The sequence below is a fragment of the Schistosoma mansoni genome, chromosome 1 (genome assembly GCF_000237925.1).
Source record: "Schistosoma mansoni strain Puerto Rico chromosome 1, complete genome".
Taxonomy (NCBI): Eukaryota; Metazoa; Platyhelminthes; class Trematoda; order Strigeidida; family Schistosomatidae; genus Schistosoma; species Schistosoma mansoni.
Window position 1 is genome coordinate 16407878 of NC_031495.1, and position 18552 is coordinate 16426429.

At 35.7% G+C, this 18552-nt stretch overlaps 1 protein-coding gene across 1 annotated transcript; it reads left to right on the forward strand.

The window, feature by feature from the left end:
• Positions 1-1433: 1433 nt before the first annotated feature.
• Positions 1434-16796, forward strand: Smp_020200 (putative dead box ATP-dependent RNA helicase; the record flags this gene model as incomplete). Its single annotated transcript, XM_018793445.1, has 16 exons — positions 1434-1610; positions 1641-1826; positions 1862-1911; positions 1948-1989; positions 2023-2118; positions 3870-4053; positions 5674-5805; positions 6804-7014; positions 8305-8534; positions 9306-9441; positions 10444-10514; positions 11847-11984; positions 13000-13223; positions 14350-14502; positions 15376-15629; positions 16591-16796. 16 exons carry the CDS (start codon positions 1434-1436, stop codon positions 16794-16796), a joined length of 2490 nt encoding a protein of 829 aa, XP_018647957.1.
• Between the last annotated feature and the right edge of the window lie 1756 nt (positions 16797-18552).

Here is an 18552-nt window from a genome sequence, read left to right on the forward strand (position 1 = left end):
CAGCTCCAGCTTTCGTTTGTGCTTGATCCTGCTGTCGTGGGGCCTATCCGGATGCATCTGGATGCCAAATGGTAACAGACGTCTGGTGGCACGAAATGCTTCCAGAGTTGCAGGCGCTATGTGGGAGGATGGGAAGGTTATCTTCAATAGCCGGGGTCTAGAGTCTCCGTCTCTCTTGGCTAGTCGCATCACCTGTTGGGTCAGTATGTTTTTGAGTTTTAAGGAGTGAATAATGAATTTCCATTCTCGAATATCAGAGTTTGCTTGAGTTGGGTCCATATTTTCCTGTACACCTTGCACAATGATATTTCGTCCACGGAAAAACGCCCCGCGAGATTCCTTAGGGATGTTCCGGATGAGATTTCGTTCAGAATACGGTATGTCGGGCAGTATTCTTACGTTCCCATCGGACTTCAGTAAGTGACTGGCTAGCAGGACGTCCTCTACGTCGGAGGCATTCTTAAGTGTAACACGAAGCAGCCTCGGGTGGTTTAGGTGGTTAGAGTCCTTCCCCCGAGTGAGCCGTGTGACCGTCAAAGGCTCTATTCTAGGGAGTTCAAGTCTCATGTTCAATTCTCCCCAGAGCATCCTATCATTTTTGTCCTGAATACGGAGAGGAAGGTCGGGGTTGTCAATAAGGTTCATGATTATGACAGAGTCGTCACGAACCGTAATTGATTTCCCAGGTTTTCCAGGGCGTCTAGGTTTGGTATCTTGTTGTTTGGATGTCGAAGCGCGTTTTCGATTCCTGGGCTCAGTGATGACTGGGCGGACAGTCTTGGGGGTAGACTGTGAGGCTAAGTCACCAGTTGATTTCCGCACGGTACTTGGGATGTTCAGCTTCGGCGGGGACACTTGGGCCTTTTTATTCCTGCCAACGTGTGTTCAACCATCCACAGAATTGGTCTATGTGGACAAAGGACTTCCTTCAACAAAGAGTGCAGGTGAACTCAAAGTTGTATAGCCGGGTAACTGCTTAGCGGAATGCTTCAGGGTACAGTTTGTGGGACTTTGTTGTTTCTCCTGTATATAAATGACCTTCCTTTCTCCTACCATCATCAGTTTTGATATATGCTGGAGATGTTAGGTGAATATAGACTTTTCCATTGGATCAGCAAAGAATGAATGCATTATCTTATCACGTGATTGGAGCTCCATTTGTCGATGCTTTCCAAAGAGAGTTTTGTCAACTGAGAGACCACTATTGTCGAAACTAACACAGGCCGCCTGACCTCTCCATCGTTTCCCAACTTAAACTGAAGCTGAAACTAGGGTGGACGTTTTGGAAGGGTGACCTTGACAATCACTGAACCCTCAAGGCGTTTTTCAAAAGCAAGGTTAGGGTAGTAGTAATAGTGGTCTGACTCGTGGTTTATTTTCAATTTGTGTCCTCTTATATGTGGGATCGACTTCAGTGCTAACTAGGAAATATAATGGAATACGATAATGTTGATGATGATTTTGACATTTCGGAGGCCAGGCAACTCGTAAAAACAATGAACAGGAAGAATAGAAAAGCTGGGGGTTTTCAATCGATGGGTCTCAGTGTAGCAACTTTTAACGGAATAATAAAGAAGGGTTACAAAATACCAACTCCAATTCAGAGAAAGGTACTGCATCTTCGAATTATTTCACTCCAGGCTATTCCTATAATATTATCTGGTCGTGATGTCGTTTCTATGGCGCGCACCGGGAGTGGAAAAACCGCAGCATTTTTGATACCACTTTTTGAAAAATTTCCATGCCACTCACCTGCCGGTCCACGTGCTTTAATCATGAGTCCAACAAGAGAACTGGCTATTCAAACCTTGAATTTTACAAAGGAGGTAATCTTATTGTTTTCTTTTGCATAGTAAATTAGCTCGGTAAATTTACACCTCTCAAGGCCACGATAATTCTTGGAGGTGACAAGTAAGGCTCTTTGATTACTTGATTGTGCATGTATAGAATGGAAGAGCAGTTTGCAGCACTTCACAAATCTCCAGATATGTAGGTCAATTGGGAAACATTGATATTTTGTAGAATTATTGCTACACCAGGGCGATTTTTGCACGTCTTAATGGAAATGAACTTATCTCTAAAGTCTATCGAATATGTTGTGTTTGATGAAGGAGACCGGTAAGTTCCTCAAAGAAAAACTAGTTTATATTTGTATCAACTGGTCATTTGCGTCTCATGTTTTGTCCAGTAAATGTTTCGTAGATGTATTTTCAAAGACTGCTTTGTTTATTGTCAGTATCAAGTACAATTTCAATGTTTATTGAATTATACCATCATTGAAACTAATGAGTCTCAGTAGCCGTCGTTTTTAATGTTTCTCCATGCAGGATGCTCTGAATTCCTGTTGATCCCACATCATATGTAGTTTTTCATACATCGGTTTACAGATAAGTAGTATTGATTCCGACATGTTTTACACCAAAGTTAATGCTTTGAGTTTAAGCAGGTGTTCAGACTTTTTATCAGCGGAGTTTTTCAGTTGATAAAGGCATTTCAGTTTATTAAGGATCGATTCTACGAATAGTATTCTTCTGATGTGTTGGTATTTTTGAAGCAATTACTCGTTAAGTAATTCTATAATCATACTATCCAAAAATGCTCTCACATGTCTACGCCTATACATCCATTGGCAGGGAAGTCCTTACTTCATTCTCGCGGCGTTGTTTACGAAATTGAGAGGACAAGAACCGAATCTCCAGTGCTCTAACCGGGTTTGTGGACACAGAGGGCTCACCTAGGGGAGTTGTAAAAATCCAATCCCAAACCAATAGTGCATATGAGCTCCAGTATCCTAAGGGAACGAATGGTGTATGGACCTATTATTGGTCATCAGTTACCATGGGACTGCATCTCCTTTAGGTCAAATGCTCAGAGTGGCCCCCTAGAGAAACCACCTGCTCCGGTTTGGATACCTGAGCAGTAATAAGGCCTCCACATAAACCAATAATTACTAATGGCTTCATTGTTATTGTGTGGTACACATGTATTTGATGCCAACTTGTACCAATGTTTACATGTTCAAGTAAATAAATAAACTCATGTATTAAGTTCACATCGTCCAGGCAAATAAAGTGCATACTTCTAACCACTTATTCTATAGTTACCGATTTCATAACAAGAGATTTCTCGGTAATTATAATCAAATCGAGTTATTTACGAAATCTTACTGCCACTCTCATTTACAGGTTTCCTTAACATTCATATCGCTCCGTTAATTTCTCACTCATATGTAATTTACGCATTTTGTGTAAGGCACATAGTAATCCTGCTCTAGGAGTACGGGATTAACTTGGAGAGGTGGCGACATTTTAATTCATTGTCCTTCAACAACTAATAAATCGTTGTTCATGTTTGGCTGTCGATCCATGACTTCATCAAAGTAGCTAGTAACAACATGTACTTATGCTTGTTAAACATTATACAATGGACACTTGTAACTAGTATCTTATGAAGACTGCTGAATGATTTGGCAGAAAATTTCAGTCCCTAACTTTCAGTTGTTGGTGTGTGACTAATTGTAAATCACTTACGGAAATGCATTTAGAACACGAAATTTGGAATCTTCGGATGTCTTAAAGCCTATTTTAGAAATGGAACTAAATCAGCACTTCATTCCGTAAATGTTATTTTATCAATAGTTGTTTTCTTTGTTGGCCGTATATTATAGTGGATATACCGCCACATACATCTCGGTGTACTTAATGTCATATAAATCCCACCAATTAAAAAATAAAGGTATATCCTCTTATGACATGTTACTAAGTTTCTGATTGTTCTTGTTACGGGATTTTAATGTGGACACAAGATGCATAGCTAATAACGTTGCTTCTATTTTTTCTTTAACTTTGGGAGTATTTTTTCCTTTTTAGGCTTTTCGAACTTGGATTTGCAGAGCAGCTTTCGGAAACTTTGAAACGTCTGCCACGTAGTCGTCAAACCCTAATATTTTCGGCAACATTGCCTAAAAACTTGGTCGAATTTGCACGTGCTGGACTAGTAGATCCTATTCTACTTCGACTAGACTTACATTCTAAACTGAGTCAAGACTTAAAGGTATAACATATGTCTGAGTTTGTACTAGGATTAATATATGAAGCTGCGTTTATTTAATTTTTCAAACCACCGGTTTGACTAGAATTCACGTCTTAACAATATTTTCCTCATTAGGATTGCTAATAATTATTGTTCAGTTTTCAGATACACTTTTAAATAACGCTCATCTCCTGGAGTTAAAACTCACATCGATGGTTCACCTAGTCACATTTAACTTGACTTCATACTGCTTGTTAAAACATTAATTTCGAATCTATTTGTGTCGGAGCGTTTTTTTTTTGATTGGTGAACAAATCACAAGTAAGATTTAGTAAAAATGTTTGTGTTGGTTTGCAACCACGTATCCTTAATAAAGGGATGGGGACATAAAACATTGTGGAAGAAATAATCAAAAGTAATCTATGGGTTTTAATTAGGAATCTCAATTCTCAGCTTACACTTTACACCTTAGTAGATCAGATATACGTGAATTATTTGGTTCGTGAACAATTTCATTTCAGTAAAATTTACTAATCTTTAAGATTGTTTAGTCTTATTTCTGTTTGATAAGTACGTACCTAATGTGAAGTCGCATCATAGTGGTTTAAACTCTAATCCTTCAACTATTGGGTTGCGAGTTTACTCTGGCCAGTAATAGCTTAATTATTTTCTAGTTTTTCTTAATATCGACATCAAGAACATCTGAGCCCTCGTTAATGAAAGCAAAACCTTTGTGAATCGTGTTCTCCCAGTTATTATTTTCAAAATTTGTCTTCCTATTAAGGGCGATTTGTTAATCTGGACATTTTCATTTTGCTTGTTAAGTACGTAGCAAGTTTAAATAAGTATTAACAATGAGTCTGCTTTATGTGTTACCATTGATTCTCCGTCTACCTGCAAATTAATTATATGCTCTACTTATCAGAGGACTAATTTGTTTTTATTTACTACATACTCGTTATATAATATTACTGATTTTGAGTAGTTACTCGGTATCTACCGTTCATCACACCAGTCGTAGTAGGGTCTAAGTAGAGAAACTGGCAATGCCCATGAATAGAAACATCTTTAAAAAGTCTTCATTTGATTTTCGCATATGCCTGTGGGCTTTGTTTCGCTTATATATATATCTTATCCGAGCACTTTTCGTAAGATTGCTGAGTCAGATTCTGCGCAAATCTGTTTTTAGAACACACTTCACTATACGTATTACAGAAATAATATATAACATAAATAAAACATGCATACTAAACGTTAATAGAGAAAGAAACAAATGTGAAACAACATATGACAAGTTACACTTGTTAAAGTCATTACACTCAGCATTGACTAGTGGTCCAATATATACAGGCCTCATTACGATCAGGTTAAGTCATAGTGACAGGCGTTTGAAGTACCATATGATTGAATACTTGTTCATAAATGTAAATAGTAACATTCTCTAGTTATGGCTTAAAGATACTCTTACATTCAGTTTTTCCATGTAGAGTCAGATCTGTGAACTTGTTTACCTTTTCTAGGTTTCTGTTAGTATTGTCACATTTCCTTCTATTGTTTACCAGTGAACATGTTTTGAGTTCCATAAATGTTGACTTTTATTAAAAACTGTATACCGTTCTAAATGTTTTTAATTGTTCCTAGTTAGCACACATAACTTGCCTTCCAGAGGAGAAAAATGTAATTCTTGTACATTTGTTGGGAAAGGTCATACACAAAGATGAGCAAGCTGTAGTGTTTTTTGCTACCAAGCATCATGTTGAATCCTTTCAAATGGTAGGTACATACATATGGGGCTGGTTGTTTTAAAGTTTTTTTAATTTCACTGTTTAGTTCGATAAGTAACTCGCATAGTATCAAATTTTTGCTTTTCAACATTGGTTTGCTTTGTCTTACTAAGCTTCTTGACATATAATTTTCGTGTTATGGTAACATAATCTCCTTACTGTCAGATCGCTAACAAATATTTTTAAAGATTTGTTTCGTTATAAACTTGCGTGTTTGATTGTATTTAGAGTAATGTCAAATGATTTATGTATATGAATGCTTTGAGTTTCAATCAAATGAAATACATTAACACTCGCTGTACTGTACTATCACCAGAAAACAATTCAGCAGATCCAGTTAATTTTATACTGATTTGCATGTGCTCAATCAGATTGATGATGGTGTAGTCCATTCCTATCTACAGTAGAGATTATTTATGTGGTCAGTGTCAAGACAATGCATCTTTACATGTCTTAAGTAGTTGCTCGCTAGAAAAAAGTAGTCGTCAACGATTAGTTGTACTAAGTAATCATCTGTGTTTATTTTCTGGGTCAACATGTCAAAAGCACTTCTAATGTGTCTTTCTGTTTATTTCAATTTTCGCCTGGTAGACATTCCACTTTCAATTCCTGCTACTTACTAATTACGTCTGTCCACATAAGTAGTGCACACCACAGTATAAATAAAATAATGTCTAAAAAATAAGGATAAAGATTGGTGATAAACAGAATATGTTTGAGTGTGAGGTTGGCTAAAAGTTCCTACCTACTTATTATGTAAAATGCTCCTTCAAAAGCCTATAAAAGAAACTTTGTTAACACATGTACACTTGTCAAATAAGCTCTCACTTTCTAGTTCTAAATACATTCCATCGCTTTATACTGTTATGTGAGTCATGGTTTTATGATATATCACAGACTATTGGATATAATTTCTTCGCTAAAAGTCTGTATACGCGTGTCGAAATTTGAATAACAAGGCATTTATGAGCTCATTTTTTTGTACAGTTATTAACCGATCTTGGCTTCGGATGTACGTGCATTCATTCAGGACTTGATCCAAGCGCAAGAAATCTTGCTCTAAAGAAATTTCGTTCTCGAACTGCTCGTGTGCTACTTGTAACAGATGTAGCTGCAAGAGGTGTGGATATTCCTCATCTTGATAATGTAATTAATTTCCATTTTCCTGCCCAGCCCAAACTCTTTTTGCACCGAGTGGGTAAGTTCTACTTTTCAGACAGCTTGATAGCAAACTTCGCTTCACTACTAAGCACAATATTTAAACTTTTTATTATTTTATCTGAATAACGTCTATCATTTATCTAACTGATGATAAGATTCGGTACTACGTTGTTTTTATTTATTTCTGTAGATCTAAGCCATGTAATCCCTCAGTCGGACTCCCTAACGTATCGATGTTAAGAGACATTTGACAACTAGGCCAATCGGTTATAATGTCGGAAACACATCCATACTTTCTCTAGCATCAAGGCACTATGTCCACTTATATCTTGCCTTGTTAAGGCCTTTTCGTGCTCATCGTAATAATTTTCTTGTTTTTTATTTCCTATATGTTTCTGTTATTTATTTATTTAAACACATAAATATTGGTACAAGGAAGCACCAGATACATATGCGCCTCACAAATCTCATTCGATTTGTGTGAGGGCTGCGATACTGCCCAGGTGCCCAAACTGATGCTGGTGGTTTTCTTAGGGGGCCACACTCGGAGCCTTTGACCGAAAGATCTGATCCACAAGGCAGTGGAGCATCGTGAGGAGATGCAGTCCCATGGTAGCCGGTGATCAATGATTGATTCGTACGCCATTTGTTCCCTCAGGATACTGGAGCCTATGTGCACCATTGGTTTGGAATCAGGGTTTTCCAACTCCCCTAGGTGGACCCTCCATGTCCACCAACCCGGTTAAAGCGCAGGACATTCGCTTTTCGTCCTCTCAATTTCGTAAACAACACCTTCGCCACGAGAAGGCAGTGAGCAGGACTTCCCTGGCAGAGGCTATATATTCGCGTGGCCATATGAGAGCATTTCGAGAGGGAGAGCGGACTCTCCCCACTCTCGGCTGTACCAGGGCATTTGGGGGCATGTTTCTGTTAAGTGTAAAATGATTACGTATCGTTTTATTATCGTGCAATATTTTGCGTTCCTCATTCTTCCAACCCATTTCGTGCTCAAATATTATATTGAGAATGAATAATAAGATTTAGAGTGAATCGGTCCTACAATTTGTTGTCTGCAAAATAGTACAAAAGGAAGATTCATATCGGAAACGTTCACGGCGATGTTCTCTCAGCGATCCAAAGCAATAAAATCATGTATCAACTTGAAATTATGGACCAAAAATCAACATACGTAGTTTTTCTGAGACATATCTGGCTCCATGACAAACGTGACGACTATAGTAAAAATATAACCAAAGTTCTTTAATAAACTGTTCATTGTTATCTATTTCTTTCGTTTTTCAAGTATTATTTCATATTTATCTTTTAGGTCGTGTCGCTCGTGCTGGTCGACGTGGGGTTGCTTATTCTTTAGTCGATCCCGAAGAGTTACCTTATCTATTAGATGTATTCATGTTTTTAGGTAAAGAGTGGAAAGTATGTCAATCATCAAACAAACAAGTGGAATGGGAGAGTGACTGTGTTGGCAGAGCACCAAGAAGCATTATGAGCAGTCTGGCCGCTCGTATTGAGAGTATCTCATCTGAAAATTCTTCTCTTGTACGTGTCATATCAAAGTTATATGACAATTCTTGTTTTTCGTACATATTAGAAAAACGTTACCTGTGATATATATATATATATATAGTTTTAAATTTAGTATTCCAAAAACCAAGCAAAAATGTTTTTATTTTTCTACCGAGCAATCTAATATCTGTGTCATTTCAAAGGTTTTGTCAAAGTGTAAATGGTTTTCGGCTCAACTTGACAAATGTTTTTGTCTGTCTGATTTGGAGGTATTTTCATCAGATATTGTTTTCTTAAGAGTTTCAAGATTGCACCAAATAGTGGAAGTTAATTTGAAGGTGTTATGTTATGCAATCATCCGGTTTTAGCACTGAAATGCAAGCTTCCTTTTTGTAAGTCTAATCAGCTAACAGAGTGAGATCAAGATAAATATATGTATATATCTCAGATAAATAAGTTAAACTTCAACCAGTATCATAGACATATGAACATCTCTTATCCGTTATTTAGCCTTGAACTGTCATGTGCTCGCGGGCAGGTGATATTGTATCTGACCGACTCAGCCTATCAAGAACAAGCTTAGGCTATCTACATTAAACTAAATGGAAAAATATTTCCAGCTCATATTTAGTGTAATTTTAAAACTGAATGATATTGTTTCATATCCCTGAACGCTTTGAAATTTATACCTATGTAAAGAATTCTCATTGGTGAGAAATATTGTCGGAGTCACCCAACAAGAAAATTGTTTTAATCATTCTAGTTAGTAACTGCTTACTAAATAATCCGTTTTGAAATTTTCAGGAATCAATGAAGAAGGTTTGTGTCAATGCGATGAAACGATACCTTCAAACTCGTCCGAATGCATCTTGGGAATCTATTCGACGTGCAAAAGATCTAAGAGATGCACACTTTTCATTGCCTGTTCATCAGATTTTTGGTAAGAATACAGTCAAAATATTTATTTTATATTAGCTTCATTTGAGTATATTATTCAAAGACTGTGAATAAAAACAGATGGTTCAAGATTAGTATACTTTGCGTAATGGGTAAATCAGAGATTCATAAACGATTAATAAGTCAACTCGGTGTATTATTCATTGTGTGATTGGTGCTATGATTTCCATAGAGTTAAAATTATAAAATGTCACGTAGACATATCGTTATTTTACAGGTTATAAAACTCAGTACATAATAAATCTTTATAGGTTAACCTTCCAACAATATAGATGGTTATTGTTTATCAACATCTAATTATTCGGTGTATTACTGCAATAAAGGTAAAGCTGTAACCTTACTAATCATTTAGTGAATATGTATTTAGATAGACTGGCACAGATCTTGTTAACTATTTATTTATTTAACGGATTGTAAATTACAGCCAGTTAGATAGATTTCAGCCAAGAATTACCATGAAGAATATTCAAATTGCTTTATCACTAGCAATGAAAAAAGTTAGCTTAAAATGTAAATTTAGTAGGTTTTTAACACTTGTGATAGTTGTTGAAGACGAAATATTTCAAGACTGCACTGTCGAAGTGGTTCAAAGTTGTAAGTTAACATCAAACTAAATTTCATCCACTACAACTAAGAAGAGTCATTTTGAAAACCACAGTAATGGCATGCGATCTTCCAATTGAACAAGGATTTTTATAATTTCCTTATCACTTTAAATTCCAGCGTCTTGGACTGTAAAACAAAATTAAATATAATCTTAACAATCTAGTCATAGGCTACGATACAAAATTACATTTAATAAATTGCTGAAAGCCTACTTAATTTGTTCATTAACAGAGTAGACACAATGATTTGTTAATTTTCCCAAAAAATATTTTGTTGATGCAATATTGTTGTTTTTATTATGTGTACTATACTCTTGGATCTCCTTGTTTCCTGTATAATTCTTTTTCCATTATGAAGATATCTTTTCTTCGCTTTGTAGATAATTCAGCAGAGAAAGAAGATGTAACAAATAATGAAATATTAGGTGTTATACGACAACTCAAATTACCTGTGAGTTACAAACATTAAACCTTTCCATGTGATTATAATTGTTTGTATTTTAACACTGTCAGTTTTGTATCTCATGTATACGTAATATACGCGTAAAAAAGGATAAATAAAAAATATTTTGCTTTAGACATATAAAAGTAGCTACTGAACCTTATAACTCATTCTACACTGCTCTTATCAATATAGTTGATTTTCGGTTCTGTTGAGTGGACGCCATTCTCTGGTACACGTCAAGCGGATTTTCTTTTTACAATGACTTCTATTTTTTTAGTACTAAGTTGTATACAGAAGCATTTTCGAAAAGAAACAGCTGGATAATATCTGCAAATAAAATGAGGAGTACTAGATAAATAAACTTGTAAATCCCTATGTATACATCTATTTGACTTATGTTTTTATGAGTTTTAAAGCCTGATTAGTCTGAAGCAGTTTTTAACACAAATCGATAGCAACTAAATGATCAAAGCAATCTGGAACCAGTAAATGATTACTTCGTTATCAGTTTCGAACACTCTAGGGAATCATACAATTCATTTATAATATCACGGTGGGTTAACCACTGAAATCTAATCTTCAACATCTCAATTTCAGTTAATTGTTGTTATAGAACAATTGAATAAGTTTTGACTTGTAGGTCAAGAGGTTTTGCTAATCGTCATAAAGTTTGAACTTTTGTCCCTGTTTTCTTTCATTGAAACTATGAACCGACCAATGTTAGACCACCACTGAAAATCTGTAGGCATCAAATGGCCGTTTGGTCCTAGTATGGGACCCCTCGGCAGTGTGCATCCACGGTCTCGTATGTAGGATTTTGAACCCAGGACATTCGGTCTCGCACGAGTGCTTAACCTTTAGGTCATTGAGCTTGGATCCGACGGTGTAAATTTCTAACTTCAAACAATCCACGATATTTTGCGACCATCTTCCATTGTCTTCAATGGGTAACTGCTTCACGCTTGACACGGTTGGGCTCTAATGGTCACGGCTTTTCACTAGAACTCCGAGAATTACCTGTGGAAGCTAGTCACTGTTTTTGTTTGTTGTGCGCAAAAGTACTTTGCTTTCATTGTGCTCCTAAATTGACAAGCTCCCTATTTTCGATCTGTATGAATAAACACTGAGTTGTTCCTCAATTATTGCAAATTACGGTCTTACAGCATTTCGACTATAGAGTTTTAAACAAAAACTTACCACGTATATTTCCATATTGAAGCTTACTGAATTATTACTCTTCACAACATTTTAATTTCAAGTAATTTTGATACTTATTCAACAGTATACTGGGATTTTATTTGTACAATGTTATGCCTATTCATACTTATTTTCTCACAGACTATATTTGAAGCTTTGGGTAAACATGTGAATCCTGAAGCTTTTGCTACAATGACCAAAAAAAGAAAACTACATGATCACATTATAGCGCGTCGTGCAGCTCAGCGAGCGGTCGGTCAAACCAACAATGTACTGAAAGTGAGACATATTTATGTATATATATACTCTGACATCACTCCTATTGAACGATTCGATTTTTGTAAATTCTGATCAGTTGTTTAAGGCGTTCACTCATCATTGTCTTCAAAGAACCACTCACATTCTTTTGTAACAGTATGGGTAGTGCTGAAGCTTTTGAAAAGGTGATGACTGGATAAGAGTAATTATTTTGAAACACGAGCTTCCGTTGTCTCCTACACATGTTCTACACTAATTGTTTCAGAGAACGTCAAACCGTACATTATTTGGCGACAATTGGATCGGGTACAAGAAGACTATGAGGTAATCAGTTCATGATATGGTGCTATTAAACGAAGGATAGTCACATTGTATTAGGATCTGTTGTCTCTTCACATCTTTCGAGATGAATCATAGAAACAGTACATTTCAATCGCCTATGTGGTTATAATATCGTATGGCTCGGAAGAAGAGTCTCTGCAGTGATTGGTACCATTGATTGAAAGATCATTTGATTCGGTATATCAGCATTTATCAATCTGTAAATAATGAGCGTAATTGAATTATAATCCTATTTCTTCTCCATATTCTCTTTTTAATGACTTTCACTGGTATTGAAATCCTCGGTGTACAATACTATTTTCTTTACAAATGCAATAAACCAAACAAACATAGAATCATTGCATTGATTTCAAAGTTATGTTAGTCAGTCAGTGAATAAAGCTTTTTAAATTAGTTTATTATATGCTGTAATCATATTTCCTAGTTACTTAGTAGGTTTTCTTAATTATGGAATAGTAGTGTAGTAACAATTCAGTGGTCGTGATCTTTGACTTTCAACCACTAAATCTCGGGTTCGAACCCCGCTTCACTTAAGTTCAAACACTCAGGGAGTATCAATAGCGCTCACGTTTAAAATGGAACTTAAAGCCAACTACGAAAATTTGTAACTGGTAAATAGGTTATCATAAATTACTTTTACTTATATATTTGAACAATTTTACTCAGATCTCTATAATTCTCCATCCCCTCATAGAATTTAGTAGAAAGAAAGGTCTCATTAACTGATCAATTAGGTGCATGTAATGCTAATGATGAAATGTCGGATAATTTGGAAAATATTGACTTCTTTGTACCATATTCACGTGGTGATGAAGCAACAGAGAATGGATTGTCAATTACTGGAACAAAAAGTCAATTTTGTTTAGATGCAGCAGCAGCTTCATTAGATTTACCAAATGATGAATCACAACAAGTCCAGTAATTACAATTTTTGATTCATTTAATTTAATGATCAATTAATTTTATTAATTGGATTGGTTTCTCATCTAAGCTTATACTTTGCAAAACATCTTTTTGTGCTTATATAGTGATTATCCTGATTAGGTTTCGTAATCATCTTTTTATTATTTATCGTTATATTCTTTTATTGTCTTGTTTTCTTGAAACATTATTTCACTATTCCGTCCCCATAGGAAAATTAAAAACGAAAGAAAACAATTCATTTTTCAATAAAGTTTATTTAGAGTTTACAGAGGAATATCTCGTCTTCTCCCTTAATGCTGATTGGTTGAAAATGAACCTATCGATGTGTTTTGAGCGTGGATTAGTTAGGACTGTCTTGTCAACGTTCATTTGGAGAAATACCTTGATAAACAGAACACTCGGGTTTCAACTATAATGAGTGATGGATTCAAATCCCACTTCATATAGTGTGTTTTGTTTAGCCTGGTGATATTATGGTGTTGGCTACTTATGTCCACATAAGTAGTATATGGTGATGGTCAGACATATAATGTATTTTGGCAGAAGACCGATAAGGAGAGAACTGAAATGAAACGCGATTGGTAGGAAAATGCATGAACAATGAAATTAGAGAAGATGAACTAATATTTACTGAAGGAATAGTGAAGATTGAGACAATTGGTTGTTAATTTGCAAATTAACTGTTTGTTGTATGGTTATCACAATTTAGTGAGATAGTCTGTAATTTGTGTTTAAATACATTCGATTGTCCCCACCCGTGTTTTGTTCACTACAATATTACTATCAACCTTCACGCCAAACTATAAAGCTCAAAGCGAAGTACATAAAACCTGCACGTGATAAATAAGTCTCTTTTTATTTCATTAAAGGACCATTAGTAAATTATGTTTTTTTTAAATCTAAAGGAAACATTCAGTCATTAATTTTTATTATCGGTTTATCACCAATGGATTCATTTTAGCTAGTCAGAAATGTTGAATTGAAGTTTTCATAATTGATAGAATACAAAGTCGGTAAAGATTATCACGATTTTTTAAACTTGTGCCGTACGCTTAATTTTTATTAAATAAATAACTTACGTCCTACATTTCGGTTCTTTTATTTCCTGATAATAATTCAGTGGTGGAGTTGCAGGATCACATAGTCGAAAGCTTGTTTGGGATCGTAAACGCAAACGATTTACTGGAATGGATGCTGCTCATGGTAAAGCAAATATGAAACGTATTAAAACTGAAAGTGGTGTATGGATTCCTGCATCATACAAAACAGACAAGTGGGTCATAATCATTAATTGAATCTAATTTTCCCCAAAAATATATCACCAATCACCGTAATTGATTTATTTTACTTAATACCATTCAGTGTATAAATGAGTATATACAGTTGTCCAAATTGAAAATCAAAGGACAAATATGTGTTGGTTTGTTTATGAAATAAAGTGAAGTATTAACCCCTAAATAATGCTTCAAATGTATTTTATTTTACATAGTTATATTGAAGTGCAATTGTATGACAAAACGAGGGACTTACTAACCTCTTACAATTAATTGCACACTATTCTATTCTAATTGTGACTTGTTTTTTTCCATAATGTAAAACCTCTCTTCCAGAAAATCAAACATGATATTGGTGTGGTAGATTCAACAGAATGTAATGTGGTTGCTACAAAAGGAGACTAAGTTGTTACCGTGTACCTACGCTATGACATTTCTCGATTGTCTCCTATAGTTCATTCGTATTAGAGATGCAAGTGTTCCATCATACCTAAAATTTGTTCAACCTTTAAACTCCATTTAAGAATCGTTTGGTGATATTAATAGTGATATATCTTTATCTACCCTACTTATCAAATCCAATATCTGCGGATTTTGTGTACAATGATCTTTTTCGGCCCTCCTTATAATAGCATAACATCATTGTTCAAAATTCCTCCATAATCTATTTTTTACCTAATGATTTTTTAGCATGCTATAATTAAGGGAAGTGTTTTATACCGTTTTGCTCTTCAACTGTACGCCTTCCGTAACCAATTCAACATTTAGTTCGTGGGTTAAGCTTAACGGTATTCACCTGTTTTATCCAGCCAATGAAAGCAACAATATCTATATTTTGACTCTAACCGTTATATTCTTTTCCTTTTGTTAAGATATAAACTGTGGCTTAAAAAATCCAAGTCGGATATTATACAGGAAACAAGCAAATCGGCAGAAGAATCATCCTCTGTTATCGATGCTTCAAATATGCATAAAAAATTTGCAAATTATGGTGATGTAATAGAATTACCTGATACAAATGAAGTGACCGGCAAACAAAATCATTTTTTAAAATCATCAATAGGGAAAAAGAGTAAAAAACAGCAATTAACACCAAAATTTGCAGTTATTGGATCACAAAAATGGCGTAAGTGAAACGTTTTGTCAATAAGTTAATTTTAATAACCATCTTTTAAAGCATTATTATATCTTTATGATTAAATTTTTTAACTAAATGGTGTCCTATATTAACTTTTTTCAGTCGATAAAACTTAATCAAGTCATTGGTAATTGGGATGTAGCCAAGTTAACAGGTGTATACCACCTGATTGGGACACAGGTGATTATCGTAACCAGTGATTACAGACTTTGAATGACGTAGCTCAAAATCGTTTGCAATGGCACAGTTACATCCACTCTTTGTCTTCACCCAGATTCTGAATTCCTTATAATTATTTAAAATTTAACTAATTTATATTTTATTGAATCTTATCTTCGATCCCTAATCTTTCTAATCAGCGCTCATACTGTTTCTACCTCTACTACTCTGGGATTTGAACTAAGGATTGTATATATCTGTAACGATGGGTTATAGCAACTCAAACCGATGTACTTACGGACTAGGTTCTACCTTTCTATTGAATGACACTTTTGCTTAAACTAGTCAATCACCATTATCATTTTATGTAACTGTACGATGAGATTGTGGCTCACTGGTAGTAGTAATACTTATATAAGTCGAAAGTATCAGACATTGCTTTTACATAACCTATTGGTCAAATACATGTACATACTTTTCAGTAAAATGTCAGAATCATGCCTCAAATACATCATTTGCACATCTTTGAACTGTCTCTTACAAGCTTCATTGTATCTTCATCCTTGTTTTTTTCTTGATTGCTCTCAGTTTTCTCTTTTTCTTTATATCAATCTTCTCAACTCTATGCTCGCACAAATTTCACTTTCGACTGGTGTTACATACTACTTATATCTGCAAACACAAATAGCATACACCACAATTATACTAGCCAAACAAACAGATAGGTTGTACAAATATATAGTTTCACTTAATTTCTCTCTACATATATGTATTTGTACACTAATTTTAGAAGACCGAGCAAATTCTCGACAGAAAGAACGTTTACAGAATGCAGAAGAAAGGAAAAAAATACGCAAACCAAAAGGATCTCGAACATTTGGTCAACTCAGGCTACCTGAGCAAATATTAAAGCAACGTAAATTGCGCGAAAAACAAAAACAACGTGCTTGGAAAAATAAAAATAATAACCAGTCACACAAAAAACGGAAACATTAAATTATTTTAACTATACTAATTCTTGTACAGTTAATTTTTTTTCTTTTGAGATGACGTATTTAAGTAATAAGGATTTTATTGTGAACAATATACACCTTATTGTTTATGCTTATTGAAAAGTTAATGGTGGGCTCTTTTATTAAAACACTAGGAAATGAGCTAGTTCTGCATTTCACGATATAACCGCTGTAAAGTCCGTGACCATATATTGTTGGAACCTGTTTTTGGTGTAGTGCGTTAGTTTTTCTGCAACACTGCGGTGAGGGGAGTCGATTATCATAGATCTTAATGATAAACTAGGGTTGTTTAGGTAGTCATTTCTAGAAGTATCAGTAAAGCAGCTTATATGAAGAACACAATGGTAAATTGGACAGATTTTTCTTTCATTAGATAATATTCATGTACAGCGTAGCAGACAGCTTAACTACAGTTTACAGTCACTGCGCTGTCACCTGCTGTCCACAAAACATCCAATGCTTTTTTTCTTGCATAATAATGTCCGACCTGTTAGAAAAACTTTTAATAGTGAATTACTAGTGCCATTTTTATCGACACTTACTCAGTCACTAAGTTACTTACTTATCTACACCTGTTACCCCTAATGGAGCATAGGCCGCCGACCAGCATTCTCCAACACACTCTGTTCTGAGCCTTCCTTTCTAGTTCTATCCAGTTGTTCATTCTTCTCATATCTGTTTCCATTTCTTGGTGTAATGTGTTCTTGGGTCTTCCTCTTCTTCGGCATTCAGAATTTCAAGTGAGGGCTTGCCTTGTGACACAGTTGGGTGCTTTCCTCAATGTGTGTCCTATCCACTTCCAGTGCTTCTTCCTCCATTGAAATCTGGTTTGTTCTCTCACACAGTAGGTTGTTGCTGATATTGTCTGGCAAACGGATCCGAAGTATTTTGCGTAGACAACTGTTAATAAACACCTGTATCTTCTGGATGATGGCTTTCGTAGTTCTCAAGGTTTCCGCCCCATACAGTAGAACTGTCTTGACATTTGTATTGAAAATTCTGATCTTGCTGTTGATTGACAGTTGTTTTGAGTTCCAGATGTTCTTCAGTTGTAAATATGCTGCTCTTGCTTTGCCGATCCGCGCTCTCACATCTGCATCAGATCCACCGTGTTCATCAATGATGCTGCCCAGATATATAAAGGTTTCCACATCCTCCAAAGCTTCTCCGTCAAGCGTAATTCGATTGTTGCATGCTGTGTTGTATTGGAGTCTTGCTTTTCCCTTTGTTTATATTGAGACCTGCTGCTGCTGAGGTTGCTGTTACACGGGTCATCTCCTGCATTTGTTGTTGCGTTTGTGATAGAAGAGCCAGATCATCCGCGAAGTCTAGATCGTCCAGCTGCATCCTACCTGTCCACTGTATCCCGTGATTTCCTCCAGTTGTTGAAGTCTTCATGATCCAGTCAATCACCAGGAGAAAGAGAAAGGGTGAGAGTAAGCAACCTTGCCTAACACCGGTCTTTACTTCAAACGAGTCGGTGAGCTGTCCTCCGTGGACGATTTGGCAGTTTAGTCCATCATAGGAGTTCCATATGATATTGACTATCTCAGGCATACTGTAGTGTCGAAGAAGCCTCTATAGTGTTGTCCTGTTCGCGCTATCAAATGCTTTCTCGTAGTCAATGAAGTTGATGTGCAGTGATGAATTCCATTCAACTGATTGTTCCACAATGATCCATAGAGTTGCGATTCGATCTGTACATAAACGATCCTTACGGAATCCAGCCTGTTGGTCTC